The sequence below is a fragment of the Salvelinus sp. IW2-2015 genome, unplaced genomic scaffold, assembly GCF_002910315.2.
Source record: "Salvelinus sp. IW2-2015 unplaced genomic scaffold, ASM291031v2 Un_scaffold1056, whole genome shotgun sequence".
In the NCBI taxonomy this organism is placed as follows: Eukaryota; Metazoa; Chordata; class Actinopteri; order Salmoniformes; family Salmonidae; genus Salvelinus; species Salvelinus sp. IW2-2015.
Window position 1 is genome coordinate 148,807 of NW_019942709.1, and position 27,073 is coordinate 175,879.

At 43.1% G+C, this 27,073-nt stretch overlaps 1 protein-coding gene and 1 non-coding gene across 3 annotated transcripts; both read right to left on the reverse strand.

The window, feature by feature from the left end:
- Positions 1-1,224: 1,224 nt before the first annotated feature.
- On the reverse strand, positions 1,225-1,296 carry trnap-ugg (transfer RNA proline (anticodon UGG)). The gene has a single exon. It is a non-coding gene; the product is annotated as a tRNA-Pro (tRNA).
- Positions 1,297-4,787: 3,491 nt separating this feature from the next.
- Positions 4,788-26,054, reverse strand: hdlbpa (high density lipoprotein binding protein a). 2 transcript variants are annotated; one of them, XM_024136934.2, is made up of 28 exons: positions 25,965-26,054; positions 24,460-24,531; positions 20,412-20,526; positions 19,970-20,121; positions 19,425-19,640; positions 18,824-19,030; positions 18,226-18,441; positions 16,178-16,381; positions 15,443-15,550; positions 15,244-15,348; positions 14,416-14,494; positions 14,123-14,262; positions 13,927-14,031; positions 13,329-13,442; positions 12,972-13,058; positions 12,706-12,837; positions 12,311-12,529; positions 10,588-10,809; positions 10,084-10,302; positions 8,750-8,936; positions 8,262-8,422; positions 7,993-8,097; positions 7,706-7,840; positions 7,341-7,484; positions 6,926-7,105; positions 6,379-6,495; positions 5,741-5,893; positions 4,788-5,460 (listed from the first exon to the last, which is right to left on the reverse strand). In XM_024136934.2, exons 3-28 carry the CDS (start codon positions 20,485-20,487, stop codon positions 5,365-5,367), a joined length of 3,879 nt encoding a protein of 1,292 aa, XP_023992702.1. In that variant the 5' UTR covers positions 20,488-20,526; positions 24,460-24,531; positions 25,965-26,054; the 3' UTR covers positions 4,788-5,364. The 2 variants fall into 2 exon arrangements, with proteins under 2 accessions (XP_023992702.1, XP_023992701.1); XM_024136933.2 differs by having other exon boundaries at positions 5,732-5,893.
- Positions 26,055-27,073: the final 1,019 nt, after the last annotated feature.

Here is a 27,073-nt window from a genome sequence, read left to right on the forward strand (position 1 = left end):
AATGATATGAAACGGAAAGTCAAAATGAAAGTAAAATCTATAGCTAAATGCAAGCATTGCTATTTGCTACAATGTCAGACGTGAATCAATCGCTCCAACTATAACAGCTCAATGACATATTGCTGATCTATTATGGCAATCACAAAGACAACATCATTTAAAAGATGCACTGCAGCCTCCCTAGCAACTCATTTAAAAGATGCACTGCAGCCTCCCTAGCAACTCATTTAAAAGATGCACTGCAGCCTCCCTAGCAACTCATTTAAAAGATGCACTGCAGCCTCCCTAGCAACTCATTTAAAAGATGCACTGCAGCCTCCCTAGCAACTCATTTAAAAGATGCACTGCAGCCTCCCTAGCAACTCATTTAAAAGATGCATTGCATTGAAACCCGGGTCAACGACCACTGCTGCTGCGGGTTCGCGTGGGATCGAACCGCGTCTCAAAAAGCAGCAGAAAAATAAGGTCACCAAATTGTCTGTTACGGCTATATATGTCTGGCTGCGGTGCTGACCACCAACGCATGAGATCTGTTGAGAATGTTCCTAGTTGAATGTGTGCAGAGGTATGTGTGCAGATAGTAATTCGCATGATCTTAGTATCATGAGATTCCATAAAAACACATCATTTTGATACAGCTACGACCRGAAGTGACAGGTTAGGAGAACTTACGCAGCAGGTTAGGAAAATTAACGTAGCAGGTTAGGAGAATTAGGTTAAGGTTAGGAAAAGGGCGATGAAAAGCCAACTGACATTTACTCCTGAGGTGCTGACCTGTTGCACCCTCTACAACCACTGTGATTATTATTATTTGACCCTGCTGGTCATTTATGGTCATTTATGAACATTTGAACATCTTGGCCATGTTCTGTTATAATCTTTGCCCGGCACAGCCAGAAGAGGACTGGCCACTCCTCATAGCCTGGTTCCTCTCTATGTTTCTTCCTACGTTCCTGCCTTTCTAGGGAGTTTTTCCTAGCCACAGTGCTTCCACATCTGCATTGCTTGCTGTTTGSGGTTTTACGCTGGGTTTCTGTACAGCACTTTGAGACATCGGCTGATGTAAAATGGGCTTTAGAAATACTTTTGATTGATTATGGAAAATGCTCTCCTAACCTGCTACAAATAAGTCACTTTCGGTCACAGCTGTATCAAAATGGCGTGTTTTTAGGGAGTCCCTTAGCATAATAGCTAGCTAAATAGTTTGATCTCTTCAAAAATGTTGGGCTCGTCCGGGATTTGAACCCGGGACCTCTCGCACCCAAAGCGAGAATCATACCCCTAGACCAACGAGCCAACACAATCTTRGCAGGATAAAAAGGTTAAGAACACATTACTATTAGAGATACTTATAACTAATCGAAGATAGACAACAGCCTGTAGTTTTTAATGGAAGCAAATTACTCCTAGTGGGCAGAGARGAGCCTATTGGCACATTTCMGTTAGGGAACGCCTACTCTGTGAAGTGGGCGTGTGCAATGACTCAATTCGCCATCTTTCTAAACAACGCAAGTTCACTCAGTTCGTAACAGATTTTAGTTTTGGAAACAGAAAACTGTATTGATATCAAAAATGTTTAATCGATGAGAAAATCTGCCAAAAAGTCGTCCAAAATCAATCTCGCTCCATCTTCTCCCACTGCCGGCCACTGGGCTTCCTCTCACCACCATATTTGGTAGTGAGTGGAAACAACAACCGGATGTTTCACATTTATACATTCAGTGAAATATCTGTGTCATTGTTCTGTGTCTTGATACATTATATAATTAATTACATAACATTTGGCTTCGTTCTACTAGCTTTGAAGTGATTGGATTGCGCTTTTTGATCGACCAACGAGCCAATGTGATCCTGACCAAATATAGCGSATAAGAAAACTGCTGGCTACTGTCTATGTTCGGTACATTATATAATTACATTTGGCTTTGTTCTCTGCTAGCTTTGAAGTGACCGAGTTGTGCTTTTTGATTATATTTATAGCTACTTGCTAGTAGCCTCTGTCACAGGTTTTCATCGCGTATATTTGTTTCAACGTGAAATGGGAGCCGAGGCTATCTTGATAACTAGCTATCAAGATAAGATGACTGCGTTGTGATTCACGGCTCTCTGGTGGCTAAATACAGTTGTCTTCGGCTAGCTAGCTACATGCATTACAGTATAAGAACAGGTTGTTTTTACTCTTTAGTTAGCTAGTAACTAACAGTTTGTGATTGGTTAGCTGGCTGTTAGATTGTTAGCCGTTTGTTAGTGGACTAAACTGCACTCCACTGAGTTAGCCGTTTGCTTGCTAGCGCTAACTTGGCTGGCTCGTTATCAACTCTTGTCTTCTGAAATATTCACTCGGGGGTTACACTACAATTAATATAACATTATTATGATGATATACCATGTGTTACACATTCGCCTACCATTTCATGTCTGTGACTCCAGGCAGACAGTTTTACTTCTGTCAGCTTCCGGTGCAGGTAGTGTAAGTACGCTGGACGTTCACCTCAAATCAAATTGTATTGGTCACATGCGCCGAATACAGCAATCCAATCACTTCAATGTTGGTAACAGGAAATAGGAAATAAACAGGAAACGGCCTTCCCCAAACTGTTGCCACAAAGTTAGAAGCACAGAATCATCAACAATGTCATTGTATGCTGTAGCATTAAGATTCCCCTTCACTGGAACCAAGGGGCCGAACCATGAAAAACAACCCCTCACCATTATTCCTCCTCCACCAAACTTTACAGTTAGCACTATGCATTTGGGTAGGTAGCGTTTTCCTGGCATCCGCCAAACAAGATTCTTCTGTCGGACTGCCAGATGGTGAAGTGTGATTCATCACTCCATAGAACGTGTTCCCACTGCTCCAGAGTCCAATGGCGGCGAGCTTTACACCACTTCAGCCAAGGCTTGGTATTGCACATGGTGATCTTAAGCTTGTGGGTGGCTGCTCGGCCATGGAAACCCATTTCATGAAGCTCCCGGCAAACATTTATTGTGCCGACATAGCTTCCAGAGGCAGTTTGGAACGCGGTAGTGTGTTGCAGACGATTTTTCAGCACTCGACGGTCCTGTTCTGAGCTTGTGTGGCCTACCAATTCTCAGCTGAGCCGCTCCTAGAAGTTTCCACTTCACAATAACAGCACTTACAGTTGACCAGGGCAGCTCTAGCAGGACAGATATTTGATGAACTGACTTGTCGGAACGGTGGCATCTTATGACGGTGCCACATTGAACGTCAGTACAGCCCCTTCTACTGCCAATGTTTGTCTATGGAGAATGCATGCTCGAGTTTATACACCTGTCAGCAATGGGTGTAGCTGAAAGACAAGTCCACTAATTTCAAGGGGTGTCCACATACTTTTGGCCATGTAGTCTGTTTGCCACCAAGCTATCTTAAGATGAATATAAGTCGCCGCTCTGGCTAAGAGCGTCTGCTAAATGACAAAAATGTATTGTAAATGTACAGTACTCATACTCACACCCATAGCCTACTTAGCTAGGCCTTAGTTTTCCTTACAGAACATAAGCCATCGATGAAGCACCTCCATCCCTTTCGGTCTTGTGCCCTCTGCTCCAGGTGTTGCCATGTCAGATCCTCTGCCTTAATCTCCTTCTCCATGTGGTTCTCCTGCTCTTTGCTCTCCATGTGGGTTTCCCCTGCTCTGGTGCACTTTAAATGCAGCTCAAAACATGTACAATTACCAGTAGTAGTCATCCTCATCTTGCAACCCCTACTAATCACGGTGCTTGTTCTGAATGTCCTATGGAAGAAGACTCCTGAGTTATATGGGGGGGGGGGGGTCAGGTTCTCATGCAGCCTCAACTCTAGTAAAGGTAGCTAGCTACATGTTCCAACTCAAAAAAATACAATTTTCAATTTTTATTGACTTTTTGGACAATTTCATTTCCAGTGTCATCCATAATTGTTTCACTTCTTCTTGTATGGTTTTTGCATAATCTTTCATATAAGGCTAGAATGATATAGACCAGGATTAGACAATGATGTCATATCTTTCAGGAAATGTATCTGCACCACCGGGAGAAAAATTAACCACCCACTGCCAGGAACTGAATGAGACGATTGAACATTTATCCACTGCATCGTACTGTACGCCTCCTGATCTCCTCAGGACTGTGACATCAACTCTGGGGTCTGGTTTATATCACTCTAGAGCTAAGGCTGATAAGAGGGCCATTGCTATGGTTACAGAACAATCTGCATAGCAACTGGAAGACAAAAAGGGACTGGACACTGACCCCGGTAGGTAGCAAGATGAGTAACACACATCACTAGACAGAAGACAGTTCATTGGCACAGAATGGTCTGCTCTTTTTGCTTCCAAAAGCCATGAGGAGAGTTAAAACTTCATTTTCATGTCACAAAAAAAACAACAGAAAGACAGTATGGAACAAGTATGGTACTTTAACAGTTAGTGTGTGTGGGGCATTTAAACTTCTGGAGCTCTAGTGTTGCAGTGGGATGATACAGTACAATCTCCAAAAGCATCTGGCAGTTTGAGAGAGAGTGTGTGAAATAGTATATCTGTAGTGAATTACCCCTCCAAAAACAAAAACAAAGTTGAACAAATGAATAAGGCTGAATGATACAACACATCACTACCTGGCCATACAAGCACAGTAACAAGCAGACAGAATGAAAAGACTGAGGACAGAACCACTCAGATGCAGCAATAAGACTGAGAACTGAATGAGATGACGTACACAGTTCCATGAGGAGCGGAGGAGAGTAGTTGAAACGGACAGCTGGCCACCATGATGGTCAAGCTTCTTCACTTCAAATCAAAAGCTGAAAATGGACAGACATGTGCTAACATGTCGCCAGAGGTAAGTCAACTCTATCCCCCCCAGCCCCACACACCCTGCGAAGGCAACTAAGGGGCAGCTCAGTAAACCTAAGAAGCGTTGCTCGGTTCCCTTAACAGCTTTGGATTTGGTAACACATTTCAAATCATTATGAAATGTCAAGTCTCGGAAAACACTGAACGTCTACCTGAATATAGACATAACCCAACAACCCAGCAATGTTTCTTATAATAAGTATAATTTTTTTTGTTGCAGAAAGACGCATTACTGAATGCAAGAAGATACAAAGCTGAAGTTACAGGTCCAAATACAGTTTGGTTGAAAGCATTTCAGACTACACCATAAAATCTACAAAAGGCAAACCAAGTTATGTAGACAGAAGAGAGAAGCATGAAACATTTCCAGGACTGCAGAGACTTCTGTGGGGGGTGGGGGGTCAGCGGTCAGTCCAGGTCCATAGGGTTGGGGCAGGCGATGGCGGGGAAGATTGTGTCGTCAGGTGGAGGTGAGGGCCGTCTTGTCTCCTTCGTAGCAGCACAGCTCTGCTCAGAAGCGTTTGGGTCCCCAGGGAGAAGCCTTGTTGGCGGCCGCCACAGGAGCACCGAAGCTGGGGAAGTCCTCTGAGCTGCTCATGTCTGGGGCCTGGAGACAGAGGGGGGGAAAACAAGTACATGTCAGTGATCATTGAACTACAAATGACTGCATTCAAAAAAAAAAAAAAAAAATCTCTTTAAAAAAAAAGGGACAATACACAAAAAAGTAGCCTGGGTGGTCCCAGATCTGTGCGAAATACAATGACCACAGGAAAAAGTATGGCAAGACAGTACAAACAGATATGAGACCAGGCTAGCACAAAATGGTAATGGTTCAGATTTGTCAAAGGAGAAGAAAAAAAAATTCAAAGATCCGTCACCTCTCTCACCTTCTCACTGCCGGTCTGCCACGGTGCCTCCCTCACCACGAAGCCTTTGGAGGAGCCTCGCTCTCGTCCTCCCTCATCCATCGAGGACGCACCGCGGTCACCAGTGGGCTTCATGTACGTCATCTTAGATTCATTCTCATTCACGTCAGCCATCTGAAAACAGGAAACCAAGTTAGATTTTTAAAAAGCTATATGAAAATGGGGGGGGAAGTTGAAGGTACTCATCATTCAAGGGAACCAGAAAGGGTGTACAACAGTCAAATGAAGAGCCAAAGATTACCGGAGAAAAAATTAACTAGTTAAATGCTTTGTCAATGAGACAGATCAATCAATAAACTGACCAATAAAGAGTAAACGTTGACCAGACACAGAAAGAAAAAATAACARTAAAATACAAAGCGTCACAGAGGACATGGAGAGCCATCACAGAGGACATGRAGCAATGGTGGACAAAATGGCTTTGAAAGCCAAGGGTGAAGTTTCCCCTAAGTACAGATTGAGGATCAGCTTCCCTTCCTGAAATCCTAACCTTAACCATTACTGGGGGGGGAAAAAATGCAACAACAAAAAATCTAACTGACCCAAGCTCAGCATTTAGGGGCAAATTCACCCTGCACCACTTTGAAAGGAGTACTTACGTATTCCTCTTCCAGGTTAAGGAGGTGATCGATGGCTTCGTCCACCAGCTCAGGACGTCCAGTAACAAACACCTGATTGGGGTCAGCAGCGCCGGGCTGGGGGAATCGCAGATCAACCTAAACACAGAAACACGATCAGTTCATCTGGACATTTAAAGGTCCTATGGTGTTGCTCCAGAAACAAAAAAGAACATTTAGTAAATACATTTTTTTTTAAAGTGGATAAATTCTTGTCTTTTGTCCATTTCAAATGATGGGAATCCATTATATATTAAACGCAGCCAACAGTACGTACAGACGGAATACGTTGGATGGATTCCCAGAATTCAAAGGGACAAGGCAAGACTATCCTGTAAGATGTTTTGTTCTCACAACTTTATCCAAGACCAGAAAAAAAAATTAAAAATGAAGCCTTGTCCGAGACACAGATAAGCTTGCCCTGGACTAAAATCCTATTTCAATAGAGACATTTCATTGAGCATGCATGTTAAGTCYAAGACCTTGCTTTATGTATCAGGGAAACTGGCCCACTAATAAAGCCTCTCACCTTGAACTCATCCATGATCTTGCGGATGCCCTTGCCACGGGCCCCGATGATGCGGGCGTGGACACGGGCGTCCAGAGTGATATCCTCAGAGACCATCTCCTCCAGCTCGTCCACGATGGCCTGGATGGCATCCTTGGCAGCTGTAGCCTTGTGCTCATACCCAGTGATGGTGATCTGGTCCTGGTGGGGGGGGGGTATAAGTCAGGACTATAGAACTTACATGAGGGAAACATCAAGTTGAAGGCTTTCTCAATGAGTATTTCCTCAATTCCTTGCATAACTCCTCCCCCCCCCCCGGCACATTGGAGAAGATCCAAGAACATGCTCCTCTGACTTTCACCAACGCTTTATGCAAAGGACAAGGGCTTGAGGACAGACGGCAGAAGAATTGACAACAGAAGGTGTAACCCTGTACCTGGTTGTCGTCGTTCTTGTCTGGGAACTGGATGTTGACGTCGTGCTCTGTGCGGATGTTGGTTATTATGGCCCCCTTACGGCCAATGATCTTGGGGTGATACTTAGGGTCCACAGTGATGGTCAACTTGAAGCTCCTGAGGGACTGCAATGAATAACAAGTACAAAAACAACATCCCCAGTCAGAACCATGTCACTCTTCGCCTGGTCTTACAGCCGTTTGGGCTGGATGCCAGATGGCATAACAATGACTAGGCAACAAACAGATCTGAGATCAGACTATGTAACTTGTGATTGACTTGCAGTCGACACTTTTAAATACTGTGGTTCTGAGATGTAAAGCGCAGTAGAGAGAGTAACACGTACCCGATCCTCCTGCTCAGCAGTCAGCTCTTTAACACGCTCCAGGAGACCCTCCTTAGCGCGGTCCAGGTGATTGGCCAGGCCAGTAATGGAGATTATATCGGACTGCAGCTCAGGAGCAGGCACTTGAATATTAACCTGGCGGTGGAGGAAATAGTAAAACATTACAACGTTGAATAAAACATCCAGACACAAGAGACTCTGTATCCTGAATTGAGTCCCATTTCAGCTTCTCCCCTGATGTAAAAAAAAAAAAAAAAAAAAGTGACAATGAAACTACTCTGACGTACCTCAAACTCATCCATCATCTTCCGAATTCCACTTCCCTTCTGCCCAATGATGTAACGGTGAAGCTCAAAGGGCACTTCCACTTCAGTGGTGACGGGGACCAAAGCCTGAGGAAAAAGGAGGTAGTGAAACATAAGTTGAACTATATATGGAGAACAAAAAAGTGACAAAAAAAAACAAACAAACGTCTCTATACGAGTCACAAATAACCTCCTTAAAAAGAGTTCAGACAGACAGTCAGATTATTTCAATGTTCAAGAAGAGGACTGACCTTGAGTGCCTCCACAGCGGCTTCACATCGCTCCTTGCGGCCAGAAAGCACGATGATGTCACACTTCTTAGGTGCAGTGGGATCCACAGGTGCTGCAGGCTCTTCAACCATCTCCCCGTTAGCCTCTCCGTTCTCCTGCACTGCAGCCTCGGCCAGGGGAGCTGGGGAAGAACAGAGGGAAAAAACAAAAGGTTGATTAGAGAGAATGAACCAGGCAGTTGAACAGCAGAAATCTGAAAGACTTGCGTCAAACAACCTTAAAGAGACATCTCTTAACAATCTAGGATCATTACATTTAGGTCATTTAGCAGGTGCTCTTATCCAGAATGTCTAACACTCAGTACATTCAAGTAAACAATAAAAGGTAGATAAAACCACATCAGTCATTGCCTGTAAAGTCTGAGTGCTGATCTTAAACTAGTCAAAACTGATCCCATATCAGCACTCCTCTGACTGAATACTGCCTGAGAACGACAGGGTGCTTTTACCCGCTGGGCCTCCTTTCCCCGGACCTTCTTTCCCCGGACCTTCTTTCCCCGGACCGTCCACTCGCTCAGGGAATTTGATCTGCACGTTGTGGTCCCTGGTGATACCCTGGATACGGGAACCCTTGGGCCCCATGATGGAACGATGGAACTTCTGAGGAATCACACACTCCATGGTTACCTGGGCATCCTGGAGACAGAGGAGAGGACCGTTAGCCAATCAGAGAGGACAGGCTAGTTATGACATGGGCATCATGGTACTGGGGTGAACGAGACTAGAAGATTATTGCATCCTTACGTCCCAGGAGACGAGTATGAGGCACTCCCACCTGAGACTTCCCCCTCACCAGTGGGGTCACCAGTGGGGTCACCAGTGGGGTCAGTGTTCTATGTTAATGTCAGCTCTAGTGTGACCGTGTTCCCATCAGGAGTGACAAAGACCTTTGGCGAACAATCAACAACCTCTGCATCAAGACAGTTGCTATGAGGTGTTAACCCATGTTAAGATATATACATGGGTTAACACCTCAAAGCAACTGTCTTGATGCAGAGGTTGTTGATTGTTCGCCACAGGTTTTTATTTTATATATATATATATACACACATACATACATACACATAACAAAAAATATTTAAAAAACACATGTTTTTCTTACGCACAAAAAGCTTCTTAAATTTTGTAAAGAAATTAGTGCACATCCCTGTTAGTAAGCACATTTCTCCTTTGCCAAGATAATCCAGGCACCTGACAGGTGTGGCATATCAAGCAGCTGATTAAACAGCAATATCATTACACAGGTGCACCTTGTGCTGTGGACAATAAAAGGCCACTAAAATGTGCAGTTTTATCACAACGCCACAGATGTCAAGTTGARGGCGTGAGCAATTGCCATGCTGACTGCAGGAATGTCCACCAGAGCTGTTATCAGATAATTTTACATGTTTATTTCTCTACCATAAACCGCCTCCGTCGTTTCAGGGAATTTGGCAGTACGTCCAACCGGCCTCACAACCGCAGACCACGTTTATGGCGTCGTGTGGGCGAGCGGTTTGTGAACAGTGTCCCAACGTTGTGAATAGTGTCCCGTGGTGGCAGTGGGGTTATGGTATGGGCAGGCATAAGCTACAGACAACCAACACAATGCGCAGAGATACGGTGACGAGATCCTGAGGTCCATTGTCGTGCCATTCATCCTCTGCTATCACCTCATGTTTCAGCATGATAATGCGCCCCCCCCCCAAACTAGGCCTAGACTCAGCCTTTTGGGTAAAACACTGGGCTAAGTCTCCAGTGGAAAATAGGTCATTAATAAGTTAGTAAAACCCTGTGAACTCACCAGGTCCTCGATGATCTCCAGCATGCGTTTCTTGGCTGCCTCCACACAGTCTTTGGCTCCCTTCAGAGTGACCTTGTCGCTGTTGGCACCGCTCCTGGGGAAGCTCACCATCACACCGCCGTACTCATCAGCGATGTCCCTCAGCACCTGCCCACGGCGAGCCACAAAGTACCGGTGGTGTTTGGGGTCCACATTCATTACATCCTCCACCACGTTGTCCTGAGGGATGACAAAGCAAGCATGGGGTTTAATATTCAAAATGTGTCAAAACAAAAACACAGGGTATAATCTAAAAGGTTGGAGTCAGTATCAAAATGACAACAGTTTCYTTACTCTCTAAAAATGACTGAAATACACAGGAGAGTTTGATTCGGTTGTAAACAACAAGTACGAAACATCGATACAAAACAATGGCGTCAGGAGAATCTTTTGATGGAGTCAGTTTCTCCTGTTTTTCCTAATAAAAAAAACAAAATATATAGATTTAAAATAAAATGTTTTTACCAAGCTCTTGATGAGTTCCTCAAGTTCCTTCTGGGCCTCTCTGACAGCCTCCTCTGTCCCCACCACGGTGATCAGCTCCTGGTCCTCGTCGTCAGGTGACGGGAAGATAATCCTGGCGCCAGTACTGTCACGTACTTTACGGATGTTACCGCCTCCTTTACCGATCAGGAACTTATGGTACTCTGGCTTGGCCTTCAGCTCAGCTGTGTGACTCTTGGTTTGCTAGGGAAAGAGAAAGGGGGAAGAGATATTTTAGAATGTTTTAATTGGAATGTGCTGCAACAGAATGGTGGAGCTGATTGGTTCAGTTTACTTCCTTTAAAGAGTGTACATAGGACTACTGACAACCCGGTTTGGGATTAGGGTGACCACGTCCCAGATTGTACCGGAACAGTCCCGCATTTTGGCCCTTGACCCCCCTACCAAACAGTCATGTGCTGTATTTTACCAACAAATTACAAATCATTTACATTTTTTTTTTTATATAAAATAAAAAAAATTGTACTCAGAGGTGTCAGTTTCGATTATAGGTGCAACTGTCCCAGAGTTCCTGTTGGAGGACTGATAATCATCATAACACACAAAGAGGAGACTAGCAGTAGGGTAAGTGAGGTAGTATATAGTGGTTTATGGTCATCCAACCACTAACACAGTTAGGAAGGTTGTTCAGGAAGGGTCCAGTACTGAGTTGTGGTGATGCAGAGTTCTGACCCGTTGTCTCTCTGGACCTCTGTGTCCAACTAAACAGACTATTCGGGGTTTGAGACCCCCCCCCCACCAGGTACAGCCTGTGATTGACTGACCAGGTCAGCCAATCACAGGCAGGGGAGTGTTCTAGAAGGGCCCTTGGCAACCGCCTAACAATGCCAGAGGTCCGAAACCAGGGGATGGTAGCCTCTGCTGGGCTGGAGAGTTTCTCTAAAGTTTGTGGCTGTGTCTCCCAGGGCCACAGAGTGTTTTTAACAAGTCCATTTGTTCCGTATTTTATTCAGACATTCCAACCGGTGTCGTATGCTGTCACGTTGCGCTTATGACCAGATATATCATAAGGACGTGGTGCTGGTGATGTTTAACACTTTTCCAATCGTTGTTGAGATGTGATATTCTAAGCAGCGCAAGATAACCCAGGCCAATGTCATATCGTCAACCAATCACGTGTCAAATCCTTTTTTGGGCTAAATTCCAGCTAAACTTGGAGAGGACCGCTAACTACTTACAAAAAGTGTGCTTCTAACGAAGAACTACAATAGTAAGTAGGACTAAGTAGCTGTAGCCTATTAGACAAAGAGAAGGTCATTTCTCCACACTTGGTAGGCTCTCAATACACATTAGTTGCTTATTCAACATACTTGCTACTCAAACCCGTAAAAAAAAAAAAAAATCCTACCAGTTTTACATTCTTTCAGACCAACCAGAATTGTTACCGTGGCTAAATATTCCCACATTTTTATAAAAAAAAGCCAGTCTCTCATTTCTGCATCACCAAATTTTGCACTTCAAAATCATCCCATATTTGGCCATTTTAAAAATGCGATCACCCTAATTTGGAATGAATTCTATTTCAATTGCTTTTTAGTGAAGGAAAAATTGGGAATTTTAGTTGACATCCTGAAATTGAAACCAACCCTCATGACAACCACAGCCAAAACAAACAAAGAAAAACCAACCTGTTCCTCAACCTACTGATAAGTAAAGCCTAAATAAGATAAGAGCAGGATCAAACCTTATCCTGGGCCAGAGAGAGCAGCTGTTTCTTCGCCTTCTCCACCTCCTCAGCAGGACCCCTGATGGTGACCGTGTCGATGCCGGAGCCCTCGGTGGGGAAGTGGATATGGACGCCGCCACACTCTTCCATGATGGAGCGGACAAAACGGCCCTTCGAGCCAATCAGGGAGTTGTGCAGCTTCGAGGGAATGGACACCTCCATCTCTGTAATGTTTGCCTGGGAGGGACACAAGTGGCATATGTAGTTCATTGGGCACAGAATGGAAACATGGTTTCATATAGAGAGAGACAAATTAGGAACGTACAAACATTCTATCCTTATCTGCATTGACATAGAAGAACACAGGCCATCTTAAGAAAGRCAATCTCCCTGAGAAAAGCCAGTTAAGTTACCAGTTCTTTCTGGATAGCCAGGATGCGGATTCTTGCGGCCTCACAGTTTTCCTTCTTGCCGGTGATGACGATCATCTCAGAGTTGCTGTTCTCGGCAGGCAGATCAATCCTGGTGTTAGTTTCCTCACGAATCTGGAAATTAAGGAATTACTTTTTGTCAGGTAATACAATTTTTTTTTTTTTTCATATTTTAAAAAGCCTGAAATTGTGAAAGAACTGTGTCCCAAACCAAGTTTAAATTCCATATCCTATTAATGAGAATATACCTTCTTGATGTTAGCGCCACCTTTCCCAATAATGTTCTTGTGGAATTGTTTGAAGATGGGAACTGAGAGAAAGAAGCCATTTTCCACCTGAAAAAGAAAAAAATCAATCGTATATAAAACAGTTAATGTGTAAACATTTTTCAAAATCTGCAAAGCAAGATTTGACATGTTCAATATACTTAAGGAAAGAGCCATCAATCATACCAACTGAAATGATGACGTGCTTTACCGGCACAATGTCTTGAAAGCCAAATGTACTCAACACCTTACACTAACCTCATGCAATGTAAAAAAAGTTCAACCTAGTTGTCACAGAGAGTCAATCATTTAGACGTTTTGTTTGATGATCTTACATACCATGTCAGCAACCATCTTAGCCATGAACTTGGAGCATTTCTCCACCTCATTTCTTGGACCGCGCAGCTGAACGATGTCACTCTTCGCTGCCGGGTCTGGGAAGTTGATGATGACCTGCAAAATCGACACATTACTACTTTATGTACAGCTTGGAAAACGTTAAATATTTTCCTTTTCTCATAATTTTTTTTTTTTTTTTTAAAGTGTTGTAAGTGCCCATCCTAACCAAAATGAACATAGTTGTTTTACTGTAACTATACAGCAAAATGTTATAGCTGTACACGCTTAAGCATTTTCAGTGTATTTACCAGAGCCATACATGTACAGCTATTCTAAATATATGGATCTGGCACACACGATCGTCATGGTTTCTAAGGCTGCGTTTAAAATCAGGCAGCCCAATTCTGAGCTTTTCCCCCCCCTCTCCCACTAAATGTCTTTTGAGCCATAAAAAAAAAAACTGCTCTTTTGTTAATAATTGGGTCAAAGAGCAGAATGGTGCTGCCTGTGTAAATACAGCCTTGCTGACTGAAGTCTTACTGAGCCAGTCTCTGGCGTCATCAGGTGTGTTCCCACGGCAACACGGTTTGCGACTCACCTCAGGGAACTTGTCACGAACGTCCTTAATCTTCTCCCCTTTTTGGCCAATGATGGCTCTGTGAAAACGCTGTTCGATGATCAGGTCCTTTGTACGCTCGTTCTCCTGCAAGAGAGAGACGAAAAGGTTGAGGGACAACTCCCACGGGGACGTTATGGTGACGTGTGTGAGAGAGAGAATGTATTGTGATCCTCACCATGCGCGACGCTAGCTCAAGCAGCTCCTTACTGGCTTCCTGAACCCCCTGGGGATCCCCCTCGATGCGGATCAGGTGGCTCTTCTCGTTGTCAGGGGGGATACGCACAGACACCTTGTGCAGATCTTTGATGCGGTTTACTGAACAGGGCAGGAGAAGAAACAGTTGTTTTTTTTAAACCACCATTTAGTAACACGCTAAATATCTTCAAAATACACTTGTGTAACATCTTACTCGGCCCCCACTTCTCAAACCCAACCTCCGCTTTGCTTAAAGAAAAACATAATATTTACTGTTGGCACCGCCCTTCCCAATCAGGTGTCTGTGGAATCTGGGGTCCACACTGATCTCCCTAAAATCCATGCGGCTCACCTAGAAGGGAAAAGGAAATAAACATGGCATCAAATGAATGATTGTAACTACCAAGTCCTAAAACCAAGGAAACCAGTGTGGTTTACACAGTCGGTCCTTGGGACAAGGACAACAAACTAGGCCTAGACTCAGATTAAGCCTTAGACTCAGATTAAGCCTTAGACTCAGATTAAGCCTTAGACTCAGATTAAGCCTATATCGTGCATCCAGAATATACTCAGATTTAAGTTAAAGCCTAGACTCAGATTAAGCCTTAGACTCAGATTAAGCCTAGACTCAGATTAAGCCTAGACTCAGATTAAGCCTAGATCTCTAGACTAGATTAAGCCTAGACTCAGATTAAGCCTAGACTCAGATTAAGCCTAGACTAGCAAGATTAAAGCCTTAGACTCAGATTAAGCCTTAGACTCAGATTAAGCCTTAGACTCAGATTAAGCCTAGACTCAGATTAAGCCTTAGACTCAGATTTTAAGCCTAGACTTCAGATTAAGCCTAGACTCCGATTAAGCCTTAGACTCAGATTAAGCCTTAGACTCAGATTAAGCCTAGACTCAGATTAAGCCTAGACTCAGATTAAGCCTAGACTCAGATTAAGCCTACTCTAACTACAAAGCATGCTCAAGGGACACTCTCCATTGAATGCGCTTTAGCCCATTAATCTAATAGGCTTAATCTGGGTTTTGGTAAACGGGCTTCTGCTTGGGAGTGGACGAGGCTAGCCTGGTCCACAGTGTTCGGAGGGTCTTTACCAGGTCAGTGACGATGGCTTCCATCTGACTCTGCACCATCTGCATGTCTTTGGTGGGGCCTTCCAAGGTGATCTTATCTTCGCCTTCAGTGAACTCAATGTGCACCTGCAATACACACAGAGAGAGAGAGAGAGAAACACCAAGTCAGGCCTTGAGCTGCATCCCCCTCTGGAACAAAACACACGCCACACACACACACCTTGGGCATTTGCTGGGTAATCTTGGCCAGGTTCTGCCCCTTCTTGCCAATGATGAAGCGGTGAAGCCAGGAAGGAGCTTCGACTGAGGATACAGTATAGCTGTTGGCCTGGGAAACACAAACAGGTTCACATTTAGAAACCGAGAACCACTGTCATGGGACATCCTCTTGAACCAGAGGCCCTGAATAAAGTGCTATATATATAGTCATTTAGCAAGCAGCCTTATAGAGAGCTACTTACAAATCAGTACATTCAACGAAGGAAGGTAAAAAAAAATAATAAAAAAACATTTATTCGCATTGCAAGTAAAACATTCAAAAAAAAATAACGCATCTACCTTGGACTAAACGTCAGCGAATACCAGACCCAGCCAGGCCGGTGTGAAAGGTGCTGCGTATATGTCTTATACGTAATGTATATCTACCTTGGCCCCAAACTTCAGTGAAACCTGTATAGTACGTACTGTGTAGTAGTGTTTCTGTTGGAATGTGTAACATATCTACCTTGGACTAAACGTCAGCGAATACCAGGCCGGTGTGAAAGGTGCTGCGTATATGTCTTATGTAATGTATATCTACCTTGGCCCAAACTTCAGTGAGACCTGTATAGTACGTACTGTGTAGTAGTGTTTCTGTTGGAATGTGTAACATATCTACCTTGGCGTAAACTTCAGTGAGACCTGTATAGTACGTACTGTGTAGTAGTGTTTCTGTTGGAATGTGTAACATATCTACCTTGGCGTAAACTTCAGTGAGAGCCTGACCCAGCCGGTCTGGCTCCCCGCGCAGGATGACGGTCTCAGAGTTGCTGTCTGAGGGTGGGATTTCGACCGAGACGCCAGTTTTCTCCAGGATCTCCTGCAGGGTGTTTCCCTTGGGGCCGATCACGTACTTGTGCTGAGATTTCTTCACCTCTACCGCGATGGTGGTGGCATTTTTCTGCCGGGAGAAAAGGGTAAACAGAGCACTGGAAATGAGTGTAAAGATAAAATTGGTTAACTTGGTGGATTTAACTGTTGCATATTAAAAAAATGTTATAATTGTATTGGTCCCAATTCGAATAAAGTGTTAAGACTGCAGTCTTAGACTGTGTGTCTCTTTCTTTTCAGTCGGGCCACTGAGGCTAGTAGGAACCTCTGTAAGGCCCCTCTCAGATTATTGAGACAACTGAAGTCACGCCCTGGTACCCGGAGGCTACATGACAACATTCCATACAATGTTAAACGCAGACACTCAAATCATTCCTATTTAGCACAGTTTAGCTAGCAGGACATACAGTTGAAGTTTACATACACCTTAGCCAAATATATTTAAACTCAGTTTCACAATTCCTGACATTTAATCCTTGTAAAAATTCCCCGTCTTAGGTCAGTTAGGATCACCACTATTTTAATAATGTTAAATGTCAGAATATTAGTAAAGAGAATGATTTATTTCAGCTTTTATTTCTTTCATCACATTCCCAGTGGGTCAGAAGTTTACATACACTCAATTAGTATTTGGTAGTATTGCCTTTAAATTGTTTAACTTGGGTCAAATGTGTCAGGTAGCCTTCCACAAGCTTCCCACAATAAGTTGGGGAATTTTGGCCCATTCTTCCTGACAGAGCTGGTGTAACTGAGTCAGGTTTGTAGGCCTCCTTGCTCGCACACGCTTTTTCAGTGCTTGGGGGGGCGGGGGGGGGGGGGTCATTGTCCATTTGGAAGACCCATTTGCGACCAAGCTTTAACTTCCTGACTGATGTCTTGAGATGTTGCTTCAATATATCCACATAATTTTCTTTCCTGATGATGCCATCGATTTTGTGAAGTGCACCAGTCCCTCCTGCAGCAAAGCACCCCTACAACATGATGCTGCCACCCCCGTTTCACGGTTGGGATGGTGTTCTTCGGCTTGCAAGCCTCCCCCTTTTTCCTCCAAACAAAACGATGGTCATTATGGCCAAACAGTTATATTTTTCAGTAATTTTTTCTCCAAAAAGTAGGAAACCGTAGTCTGGCTTTCTTATGACGGTTTTGGAGCAGTGGCTTCATCCTTGCTGAGCGGTCTTTCAGGTTATGTCGATACAGGACTCGTTTTACTGTGATTATAGATACTTTTGTACCCGTTTCCTCCAGCATCTTCACAGGGTCCTTTGCTGTTGTTCTGGGATTGATTTGCACTTTTCGCACCAAAGTACATTCATCTCCAGGAGACAGAACTCGTCTCCAACGAACGCGTTTCCGGAGCGGTATGACGGCTGCGTGGTCCCATGGTGTTTATACTTGCGTACTATTGTTCGTACAGATGAACGTGGTACCTTCAGGCGTTTGGAAATTGCTCCCAAGGATGAACCAGACACCTCCAATTGACTCAAATGATGTCAATTAGCCTATCAGAATATTCTAAAGCCATGAAATAATTTTCTGGAATTTTCCAAGCTGTTTAAAAGGCACAGTCAACTTAGTGCATGTAAACTTCTGACCCACTGGAATTGTGATACAGTGAATTATAAGTGAAATAATCCATCTGTAAACAATTGTTGGAAAAATGACTTGTGTCATGCAAAGTCCTAACCGACTTGCCAAAACTATAGTTTGTTAACAAGAAATGTGTGGTGGTTGAAAAATTCGTTCTAATGACTCCAACCTAAGTGTACGTAAACTTCTGACTTCAACTGCACCTTCCCCCTCAATCATCATCATCATCAAAGCAACAGTAATATTTGACACAAAGTTCTAAAGGACCATAACAGTTCATATTAACATGCTGTTAAAAAGAGGACAGAACATAGACCTACACACCTTCCCCTCATAAATCTTCTTGATCATAGCCACAGCAAGGGCCACCTGCTCTTTCTCCCCAGTAATGACGATCTCCGTCTTATTGACGCTGGGTGGAGGGACATTGATGCGGGCTCCCGTCTCCTGCATCATATCTGCCACCAGCTTGTTGTAGGCACCAGTGATGAAGGGGTGGAAAACCTTGTCGATGTTCACCCTCTCCACAGCACGCTTGTCCTGGAAGGGGAGGACAGAGAGCGGACGGTCATCAGTTAGGTTGTCCAACACTCGGACTGATATAACATGTCACAAACTGAACTAGCTCGCTTCCGAACCGTGTTCATGGCAGTGTAATAACAGCAAGGCTAGCGTTAGTGCTATAGGGGCATGTTCATTAATTCATTAAGTAGAGTGGTTAACTTAAAATGGCAGAAATTATAAAAATATAACTTTTTATCTAAAACAGATATGACAGAAGTAGAAAAAGGTTGTGCCGCAAAGGTTTCCATAGTGAGTTAAGAGGTCATTATGTGGTAGTTAACTTAGCGAGTGGAGAGAAGTTAGAGGATGACACTAGAGCGCGAGAGCTAGGTAACCGATACGGCATCAGGTTGGCTACCTGCTCGGCAGAGATGAGCAGAATCTCGTGCTTGGCCTTCTCCAGGCCCTCCTTGGTGCCAGAGATCTTGATATGGTTGCTGGGGTCATCTGGTCTTGGAATCTGGATCTTGGTGGCAGTCTTGAGCTCCAACTCCTGCAGTTTCTCCCCATTCTTGCCGATGACAAAGCGATGATGTTCTTTGGGGATGGCCACGGTAGCTGAAGCCTGGTGTAAAAATAAAAAAATAAAAAATCAACATGAAAGAAAATAGGTTTATAAACTAAGTTAATATTACCACATAGGTAAATAAATAAATCACAAAGTAGTCACCTTTTGATTAACTTTAATAACCGTGCATGAGTTCATATTGAAAATGGGATGACTCATTTGGTTTTATTTATTTAGCCATGATAGTTCACTCAGTAAGAACTGCCACTTTTTCCCCCCCCAGGAAGACCTGAGGTGGGGGCCTCAAAACAACACACCGACAGTACAACATTTGGGAAATCAAAGGATCGGCCTAAAAGTAGCTCTGATATACGCTGTAAACCTACGTGGTTATAATGAATACAACAGCCAAATAAAAGGGCTAAATGTGAACCCATCTATCTACACTGACCTGAGTCTGCAGTCGGGACACAATCTCCTTGCGGGCCTTCATCACCGCGTCCAGTTTCCCAGACACCATGATGGACAGACCCTGGTCTTTAGCCATGGAGAGTTCCAGGTGGGCTCCAGTCTTATGCATGATGTCCACACAGACCTTTGCCTGATCTCCTTCACCGAACTGGTTGATGTCCTTGTACTTGCGCTCTTCCAGAGGGACGTGGAAAACCTAGCAGGGTCATAAGTTAGAGAGAGCAAACATCACATGTTTGAACAATAGGACTTTTTAAGTCTACACACCCAGGTTTGCCAAAGGCAGAAGGAAGAGATCTTCGCTACAACAAACATGGGTCGTGTCCCAAATGGCATCCCTATATTCCCTACATAGTGCACTACTTTAGTCCACAGCTCTATGGGCTCTGGTCAATAGTAGTGCACTATATGGAATAGGGATACCATTTGCTACAACAAACAGTTTCTTACTCCTCCAATGCAACAAAGTGTTGCGTAAACGCCGCTGCTGTAGCTATCTGGGTGATGACAGAGGAGTGTAGCTACCTGGGTGATGACAGAGGATTTGAGGGGCCGGATCTTGGAGGTCCAGGCGTTGACTGGTTCCTGGGTCCCCTCAGGTGAAGCAGCCTTCTCAGGCAGCGGGGGGAAGGCATCCTTGTAGGCTGGGGCCTCCTCATCTCCAGCAGAACTAGACCCTGTGTCAGAACCATTAGAAACAAGCCACCATATATAAAAACCTCACCGACTACGAGCGTCTGATAAATGACTAAAACGGCAGGTACATGATCAATTCAACGGCAGTTAATACAACTCATGTCTTGTTGTTACTTTAGGTTTTAGGTAGCATATTTGTTGAGATAGTCATTGATAACTGATGGTTCTTTTTTTTTTTTTAAGGCCAGACTACTCTTAGTTGTTCTGATGGCTCAGTAAACATTAAGATTCAGCAACTCTACCCAGAGGAACAAATGAAACAGAAACTCACCGCCTGCTTGCTCTGCAACGAGCCCAGAGCGGTGCTCGTTGAAGCTTTCCTGCGTAAGTACAGCGACTGAGCTCATGGTCGAAATCCCACGTTTACACGGAGTACGAGTGTGTCACTAGTAAAAGGAAAAGAGGACATCATTATCAGGGTTAAAGAAACAAAATAGCCTACATAGCTAAAGACATGACAGACTCAAAAAAGGACAAGATTATTAAAATCATTTTGATGTCTTTATAAAGGCCTCGTCTCATAGCTAGAAAATACAAAATAAACCACTTTTATAGTTAGGGTTAAATACATAGTAGTACAAAATACATTTATCAGCTTGAATGGACTTTGATGTTTGACCCCGTTGTCTTATCTACCGTTATCAAAAGCCATTCCTTTCCAGGAGGGATAATCTATGTTCTAGCTATTACCCATTTCACACATCAACACTTTCTTTGAATATCTGACAAATAGCCTTAGTGAACAGATTAGGCAAATTAAGCATAACCAAGAGGACAAACTGATTCATTGCAGTAGCTACATGTGACGTTGACACTAGACATTGATTTCTGTTCAGTTCAGCATTTTCCACACTAAATGTTAAGGTTAGGATTTGGGGTGGGGGGGGGTAAGCCCAAAGGCCAGCTGATGGCGATATTAATCTGGTGTGGATGGTTTCATTTTACCGTCCAAAACGCATTGTACGCAGCAAGCAACACACTCGTATCCAATGGACCAGTTTGTACCTAAAAAACATTCTCCATTCAGGTTGCAAAAGTGTCGATATCCTCCTTAACTAGATTTAATGGCGAGAAGGAAAATAAATGTTTGAAAATGTGTACGTTCTCAACGAAACACCATTTCCGCCACCATGTTAGTAGCTAATGCTACTTCCTGATGTCGCGCCCTACGTTCAGCAAGAGGTAAACAGACTGCTGCAACCTGATTGGCTGACCGCGATACACAACATTCAGAACTAGCATTCCTAGGCATTAGCCACTTTATCATGGTGGTGGAAAATGGTGTTTTACAGAAAGATTGCATGTTTTCCCCGTTTTTTTAAAAAGTCTACGTGAGATACGAGTGTATTGCCGGCTGCATACAATCCATCTGGACAGTAAGATGGAAACGAATCAAAATTGACATCTTCCTGCCTTTGGGCTAGGGGAGGGGGAAGTGGATCCTAGATCTGTACCTAGGGTAAACTTCACCACTACCTACATGTACAAATGACCTCGACTAACCTGTACCCCCGCACATTGACTAGGTACCGGTAACCCCTGTATATAACCTCTTATTTTATTGTGTTACTTTAGTTTATTTTGTAAATATTTTCTTAACACTTCATGAACTGCACTGTTGGTTAAGTGCTTGTAAAGTAAGCATTTGACAGTAAGGTCTACACTTGTATTCGAGCACTTGACAAATACATTGATTTTGAACAACTAAGTTTAGTTGTTGACCTAGGCCTTTTCTAAGCTGGGTGAATGAGCTTTCCAAGGTTAAGAGGATTTCCCCACTGACCCCGTTCAGTTCATCCACCCACTGAAGCTTCCCCTAGGTACAGATCTAGGATCAGCTTCCCCCCACCCCCAGGCCTAACCAAGTAGATCAGACTAGACACTGAGCACATGCGCTAGGTGTAGGGTGAAGTTGTCCCTAGACACTGATCTTGGGTCAGTGTTGTACTTTTCCCACTAATGGTTAAGGTTAGGATTTGGCGAGGGGGGGGGGGGGTGGTAACCCCGGTGAACATTTACTAGGCTATTCCTCTACAAACGGCAAAATTGTTTTGCTTCAAATGAATGAGAAGCAGTGGAGGGAGGGGGGACTTTATACCATCAAAATATAAATCAAACCAATCACAGAACATCTACTTGAAAGGGAAGGTCCAATCTAGTAATTCTATTTTGTACTGTGTGTACTGGCACACAGCACAGTCAGTGGAGATGGTGCCTGGGATCCTTGGCATGGCGTTAGTACAGCTGTTTTCACATGATTTCCAGAGCAGCACCCTTTAAGGGGCCTCTTCCGTCTAGGCTAGGCATCTTTAAGGCTGAGCAGGCCAAATCAGTGGTGCGTTAGTTAGCACAGTGAGCTACATACAGGCCAGCCCGGGAAAGCCATACTACTGGCGTCTCATTGGTTTAACACGGAGCAAGGAAACAGCCTTGCACACAAAATGGAAAACGTTGAAAAGATTTCACAAAGTAGACTACTGAAGTGCTTCAAGCCTTCTCTAGAAAGATTATTTGAGAATGTTATATACAGTACCAGTCAAAAGTTTGGACACGTACTCATTGAAGGGTTTCTTTATTTTTTTACATTGTAGAATAATAGTGAAGACAATGCTATGAAATAACAAATGGAATCATTTACAACCCCCCCCAAAAGAAAGTGTTAAATCAAAATATATTTTAGATTCTTCAAAGTAGCCACCCTTTTGTCTTGATGACAGCTTTGATCACTTGGCATTCTCTCAACCAGCTTCATGAGGAATGCTTTTCCAACAGTCTTGAAGTTCCCAACATATGCTGAGCACTTGTTGGCTGCTTTTCCTTCACTCTGCGGTCCAACTCATCCCAAACCATTTCAATTGGGTTGAGGTCAGGTGACTGGAGGCCAGGTAATCTGATGCAGCACTCCATCACTCGCCTTGGTCAAATAACCCTTACACAGCCTGGAGGTGTGTTTTGTGTTATTGTCCTGTTGAGAAAAAAAAAAATGATAGTCCCACTAAGCGCAAACCAGATGGGATGGTGTATCGCTGCAGAATGCTATGGTAGACATGCTGGTTAAGCATACCTTGAATTCTAAATAAAATCAGAGTGTCACCAGCAAAGCACCCACACTTCCTCCTCCATGCTTCACGGTAGGAACCACACATACGGAGATCATCCATTCACCGATTCTGCATCTCACAAAGACACAGCGGTTGGAACCAAAAAGCTCAAATTTGAACTCAGACCAAAAGGTCAGATGTCCACCAGTCTAATGTCCATTGCTCGTGTTTCTTGGCCCAAGCAAGTCTCTTCTTATTATTGGTGTCCTTTAGTAGTTTCTTTGCAGCAATTCGACCATGATGGCCTGATTCACACAGTCTTCTCTGAACAGTTGATGTTGAGATGTGTCTGTTACTTGAACTCTGTGAAGCATTTATTTGGGCTGCAATTTCTGAGGCTGGTAACTAATTACCTTATCCTCTGCAGCAGAGGTAATTCTGGGTCTTCCTTTCCTGTGGCGGTCCTCATGAGAGTCAGTTTCATCATAGCGCTTGATGGTTTTTGCGACTGCACTTCAAGAAACTTTCAAAGTTCTTGAGATTTTCCAGATTGACCGACCTCCATGTCTTAAAGTAACGATGGACTGTCGTTTCTCTTTGCTTATTTGAGCTGTTCTTGCCACAATATGGACTTGGTCTTTTAACAAATAGGGCTATCTTCTGTATACCACCCCTACCTTGTCACAACACAACTGATTCGCACAAATGCATTATTAAGGAAAGAAATTCCACAAAGTAACTTTACAAGGTACACCTGTTAATTGAAATGCATTCCAGGTGACTACCTCATGAAGCTGATTGAGAGAATACCAAAAGTGTGCAAAGCTGTCATCATGGCAAAGGGTGGCTACTTAGAAGAATCTCAAATATATTTTGTTTTGTTTAACACTATTTTGGTCACTACATGATTCCATATGTGTGATTTCATAGTTTTGATATCATCCTACAATGTAGAAAATAGTAAAAAATAAAAAAATAAAAAACTTGAATGAGTAGGTGTCCAAACTTTTGACTGGTTCTGTATACACTGATTCAAAGTATTGCAATGAAATCCAGATAAATCTGACAAGCATCTGGTTTGTGATTGACCCAATAATATACTAAATATATAGCCTGCCACCCCCATCTAGTATTCAAAAAAGTAAAATGTCAGCCGTCGATCTTTAATTACTGAGCCAGTAAGGCCATCTTTTCCACTGCCTTCCATTTGAAAAGTGCAGGTTAGAAGGGACTGCAGCATGGCTATAATTAGGAGCTTAGAGTAGTGTCACTTCTTACCAGCTAAATGGTCAGTTACCAGATAATCCGTCCTGTAAAGCTGCCTGTTCGTGTCAGCCTGCCAGCTTTTGCCTGAAAAGCACAATCCAAAAAATACATATTGGTTTCACAACAGACAGTCGGGTGATAAAATACTGGACATTCAATTAATAGATTAAGTGGTATATTCAAATGTGAGGATTTGTGTGTGTGTGGGTGGGGGGGGGGAGGATAAAACATTATCCCAAGCTTTGACAACTAATTAATGGCTGGAGGGATCCCCCTATAGAAGTAGCTAGCATACAAATCTGGGCCTACTTGCGTGAAGGTAAAAGGTAGTTTAGAAAAAGTTAAGAAACAAAACATATTCTTGTTTGATATTAGACCAGTGGGAAGTATAATATTCTACTAGACTTGGCCAGCTGTGTCATAGAGCCTAATGAGGTGTACGTTGACGCCTCTTCCAGTGAGACCACAGACTCAATTAATGTGGCCTTTAAATCTGATGCTAAATTAGCCTTATTCATTTACTGAACTTTCAACCTAGTTAATTAACTGTGATAGATCAACGTGGGGTTGCAGCTGAAAAGCTCAAAGAGATTGCTAGCTAACGTTAGCTAGAACACTGGCCTACTTCTGCCTAATTTACAAGCTAGCTAGCAAAATAGCTAGTTAGCTGGCGTTGGAAAAAAATAAAATAATAATTACCTAGCTAAAAATCAAACGATGTGACGTGAAAATTGACAGACTATCCCAAGGCCACGACAGCATCAGATGAATATAGGTAGCTAGCTAACTGACCAAGACAGAATGTTAAATAGCTAGCCAATATTCCCTGGTTTCCCCCGGCTAGTACTACGTCGACATGCAAGAATGTCCGAGGAATTCTTGAAATGGACGATTACAATAAATAGCTAACGTTAGCTAACGTTCCTTGCGAAGGATTTTAAATTAAACATTAATCGTGCATTCCAGTAAAACAATGTAAACGCCCTATTGCGTTTTAGGGTTGCGAGACGCCACTTCTATTGAAAACTTTATGTAGACGCATTAGCTTGCTAGCTAGCTAATAAACTCGTATAAACTTTGACCGTGCGCGATAATGACACGTAGCTGCAGTGCTAGCGCTAGCTAGCTCTGGCGGCTAACAACCAGTTTAAATTGAAACTCCCCATGGAAACTCATTATAAAAATGTAATTAAACATGAAATCGAGAACGGTGGTTAGGTCTTACATTTTACACACGTAGTTGATCAAAACATGATAGCTACATATTCTCCCATTTTAATACGGAACGTTAGCTCCATAATAATCTACAAAGTCCACGTAGGCATAAGGCAGCCGAACAAGGGGAGAAATGACATGGAGTCGACTCAGGCCAGAGCACATTTTGACAGTGATAATATTTCACTGCATCCTCGATAACTATTAGCCCCCACTGGCTAAATGTCGACGGTATAATAAGCACACCATCTTTATTGTTCCCCGTACATGTTACATTGTGAAACAATTTCTTAGCTACTTACTTGTGTTTATGTTCTCGTCTGCCCTGGGTGGTGCAGAAGCTGTGATGAAACTCCACTGGCGAGAAGGTGGAACTGTAGGCCGAAGGATAGCTATATACTAGCACCACCCTCCAATCGTATTCTCTAACGTCACGCCAAGAGCCTCTGATTACAAATCACAGATTTTTCATACAGTGAAAAAAGTATATTTTCATGTAACACTTTCACTATGACTACATTTGATTATGATTTGATCGTGTGTATATCTGATATGTTTCAGTTTTATACCAAAAAAAAATGCTACAGCTTGAGAAATCAACACACATTAAACTCTGACGAAAGATGACGTTTCATAAACCCGAGTATCTCCAGTACAGGTTTTGTCGGTATTTCTGATGCTGTAACTGTAGCCGAAAATTCGATGAGTGACTGTTACAAGTATTCTCAGCTGACATTTCGTCTGTTTTGCAACATTGCAGCCAACAATGTCGTTATAAACCAGTTGTTACATCGTTGTTGCGCTGTCCCAGATAGTTAACCCCAGTTCTCGGGCGATGATGTGGCTATAGGATCCATGAAGAAGTCGATGACGCCTTTAGTATAATCAAATGTACACGTATGCATTTACTTTTTCTCTTTTACATATCTGTGCTTTACATGGATATCTATTTTTGATAGTCCACTCATTCACATTTCCTTATCAATACGCCATACGCCATTATAAATGAAGGATAAATGAATGAATGACTAACAAACCTTTGGACAGATACTTTCTGATAAATAAGTATTGACAATTATAGGCGCCTTAGCAATGGAGCAAACGGAGCAGCTGCATCCCACTTTCAAAATAGGGGTGCAAACGTATGTTTTTGCAGAACCACTTTTTTCCCAGAAAATGATGATCCATTTGGTAGTTTGCCATTTTCAATGACAGGTAATGATTTGAGCTAGTCTGTATTAAAATAAGATATGTCCATTTTATATGCAGGGTTGGGTAGGCTACTTTCTGAATGTAATCTGTTACCTGTTCAAGTAATCAGTAACGTAATCTAATTACATTCCGTTACTTTTAGATTACTTTCCCCTTAAGAGGCATTAGAAGAAGACATAAATGTATGTTACCAATTGAA

Excerpts from the sequence above, each read along its gene's own strand:
- hdlbpa (XM_024136933.2), bottom strand. The coding sequence starts at position 20,487 with ATGAGCTCAGTCGCTGTACTTACGCAGGAAAGCTTCAACGAGCACCGC. Across the intron at positions 19,031-19,424 it reads TGTCCCGACTGCAGACTCAG|GCTTCAGCTACCGTGGCCAT; the intron begins GTCAGTGTAGAT and ends TTTTTACACCAG. Across the intron at positions 14,263-14,415 it reads TGGGAAGGGCGGTGCCAACA|TAAACCGCATCAAAGATCTG; the intron begins GTAAATATTATG and ends TGCCCTGTTCAG.